Source organism: Cynara cardunculus, assembly GCF_001531365.2.
Source record: "Cynara cardunculus var. scolymus isolate 2C chromosome LG 13, CcrdV1, whole genome shotgun sequence".
In the NCBI taxonomy this organism is placed as follows: domain Eukaryota; kingdom Viridiplantae; phylum Streptophyta; class Magnoliopsida; order Asterales; family Asteraceae; genus Cynara; species Cynara cardunculus.
This window is the reverse complement of record NC_037540.1, coordinates 9,961,354-9,964,811: the sequence shown is the minus strand read 5'-3', so window position 1 is coordinate 9,964,811 and position 3,458 is coordinate 9,961,354. Positions and strand designations below refer to the sequence as shown.

Sequence of the window (3,458 nt, the reverse complement as noted above, 5' to 3'; positions counted from 1 at the left end):
ATGAAAGAAAGAGATGGGTTCCAGTTCATGTGTCAAAGACTACATCTGGAAAACCTCATTCTCCAACAACAAGTTCAAAAGCTTGAAGCCAATGCTTCTTCTGCAAGAGCTGCTGCTGCTGCTGCTCCTGTTAGTTACGTAGAAGATAACCCTATTGCTCGGGTCGCTTCGTCATCGGAGTCTACTGAAACGTCGTTACCATTGTTGCTGCAACCGTCATCGTTAACATCATGTGCCATTGATAACATGGTATTGACAAAAGGGTTGCCCAAGAAAGGGAAGTTCTTGCAGGCCATGATGGAAGCAGGTCCTCTACTCCAAACCATTCTTCTTACAGGTCCAGTTCCTCAATGGCAAAACCCACCACCACAACTCAATTCAATTCACATTTCATTGGCAAGCACCCCTTCAGCATTTATGATCAGTAAGTGTAATCATAGTGATGGTAGACAGTTGATTAGTAAGAGATGATGTTTGGAAGATAGTTATCAAGTATATGACTACAATTTTCTCTCCTACCACCAACACCAAGAATCGAAAAATTGTTAACCACAAGGGTGGTGCCTGATTGGTTTGAGCTTGAGTCCTTAGTCAAAAGTACGAGGAGGTCACAGGTTCAAAATCCAATGAGAAATAAAAATCCCCTTTGTGGCCATGGAGGTTCATATGCGGTGACTTCGGGCTATCTGCAAAACAAGTGGTCGTCCTGGGATTTGTCAACTCGCATAGCGGGTTGGATATCCAGGTTAATAAAAAAAAAATGTTCATCACAACGAGCCAACGTCTCGTGACTGGTGTTTTGATTACCTCCTAAACATTTTTCAAGCTACTACATTTGTTGATTCCATCATTTTCTTACCTTTGGGATGTACCAGTCTCTCTCCCCCGACTATACTTCCGAATGGGATGTACCGTCTTCAGTCTTCCCTTGGTTTAGCGTAGTTTAGTTTGCAGTCTAAGGGGCCGTTTACTAAACACTTACTTGGTAAGTGCTTACCGAATAAATTTCCTTATCAGATGAACATGATAAAGACCAATAATCTTACCGGGTAAGAGCGATGAGAAGGATGGAGAGTCTTACCCGGTAAGTGAAGATTACGACTCTTACCCAGGTACACGCTTACCCAGTAAATTGTTGCATTCAATACGTTTTGATGTACTAAAATATTACTCATCAAAATAAATTATAGTGTTGACTTCTATAGATAAGCAATTAGCTTGTAATATTTAAAAGCATGTTGGTGGTGTCATTTTGAGGACCCCTTTTCTTGCCACAAGCTAAATTTTGCATTAATTTCTATAATTCATTTTTTTTAATTAATTTGGATATTTAATCCGCTGTGCGAGTCGGTTAATTCCAGGAAGACCACCTGTTTTGCAAAATTTGAACCTCCATGGCCATAAAGGAATTTTTATTCCTCCTTGGATTTGAACCTGAAACCTCCTGCTACTTTTAACCTTTGAAGTCAAGCTCAAACTAATCAAACACCACCCTTGTGGTTTATATAATTCATCTTTTTTACCTAGAAAAGATATTACATGCAATTATTGGCCTTGGTTAATATGAATGCATTTGAAAATTGGGTGCATAATAAATAAACATAATGTAAGAAAATTATAAGGCATATAATTTGAAAAAATGGGATCAAAACAACATTTTGTCAACATTAATCCATTATTGGGTCACCATTTTGTTCATCAACTGGTTTGTAAGCGATTGTTTTACTTGTTGCAATTTTTTCTAGTAAACAAAAACGTTTACAAATTACTTGATTTCACTCGAAAACATCATATTACAAACTTATGTACATATATATTTACTTAGGGGCCGTTTACCAAACGCTTATCCAGGTAAACACTTATCAAGTCACGTTACCTCACCGGATGAATATGGTAAGGACCAAAAATCTTACCCGGTAAGAGCGAGACAAGGACCAAAAGTCTTATCTGGTGAGTGAGGATGACGACTCTTACCATGGTAAGCGCTTACCGGGTAAATTGTTGCATACGATGTTGTTTTGGTGGATTAAGATATTACCTAGTAAGTAAATAATAATGTTCGATTTTATTGGTAAGCACTTACCGGGTAAGTGTTTGGTAAACAGCCCATTAGTTTTCCTTTCCTACCTATGTGGAACAACTCTCAATGCAATAACATTGTTAATTAGACTTCACTTTATCGCATAACAACAACAACTTAACAACATAATTAGAACTAACGGATCTGTTTGGTTTGCAAGATTTTGTGGGATTTGGAATTTTGATTTCGTTCTAATCTTGCATTTGGTTTAAAGTAGAGTTCATAATTGAAATCCCACAACACGGGAATCAGAAATCCCGTGGGGTAATTGGTACTATTTCGTGAGATTTCATATGATTTGTTTGTTATAATGTTTTAAAGATGTGTTCGAGACACTTATTTTGTAATAATCAATTAATAAAAATGTAATTTTAATTATTTTGATAACGTGTTCTGATAAATGATTCATAAAGAATGTAATTCAATTCAATTCCAAATCCTACGAACCAAAGACACCAAATATTTAATATTCTTCCAATTCCAAATTTTTCCACGAAATTCAAATCCCTTGAAAACGTTCAATTAAATCAAACGGACCCTAAGATTACACATGCACTGTTAAAAATCTCTAAGGGTTCGTTTGGATTGCATGATTGTTTTTAAGGGATTTGGATTAGAATGGATTTGAAATAATTGGTGTGTGATTTCAATATTTATAAAAAATAATTAGATTACATTTTTATTAATCGATTATTACAAAACAAATGTTTTTAACATTTTTTAAAACCTTATTCCATACAATCTTACGAAACCCCGAGAAATCCGAGCACCCTCTAAAGATTTCAAAATCCTATGTATAATTTCAATTAAATCGTAGGATTTCAAATCTGGACAATCCAACAAACCAAACATGAGATTGAAATGGATTTGAAATCCAAATCCCCCAAATCCATTTCATTTCTGCAAACCAAATGGGACATAAATGTTTCAAATTGCCGAATATTTTAGCTTATTATTTTATTTCATCTTTTAATCTGTCTTAAAAAAAACAATTGTGTTTTGTATATGATTATTATCAATTAAAAATATTATAGAATTAAGAAATGTAGCATCAAAATTATTATAAATCAATTGTACATGAAAAGCATTTGACATCTTGATGCTTTCTCTATATTTTACCCAAATGCCCATAAGATGCACTACAAAAAGTGACTACTATTTAACTACATGCCAAACCAAAAAGGTGATGTCAATCATGACATAATTTTAACTCTATAATTTCTTTTTAATATGCTTAAATTTAAATTCTAATTATATTAATGGTGTTTTAATATATTTCTTTTTAATATGGTTAAATATGTTTTTTCAATGCTTATCCGCAAAATTTATCACTCTCACCTACTTTATAGGGTAACACTCTCAACCATTAGAACGAAGT

General features: G+C 34.2%; 1 protein-coding gene across 1 annotated transcript; it reads left to right on the top strand.

Annotated features, from left to right (window-relative positions):
- Nucleotides 1-471, top strand: LOC112524740. The gene has a single exon (XM_025134697.1). The coding sequence runs from the start codon at nucleotides 1-3 to the stop codon at nucleotides 469-471; it is 471 nt and encodes a 156-aa protein (XP_024990465.1).
- Nucleotides 472-3,458: the final 2,987 nt, after the last annotated feature.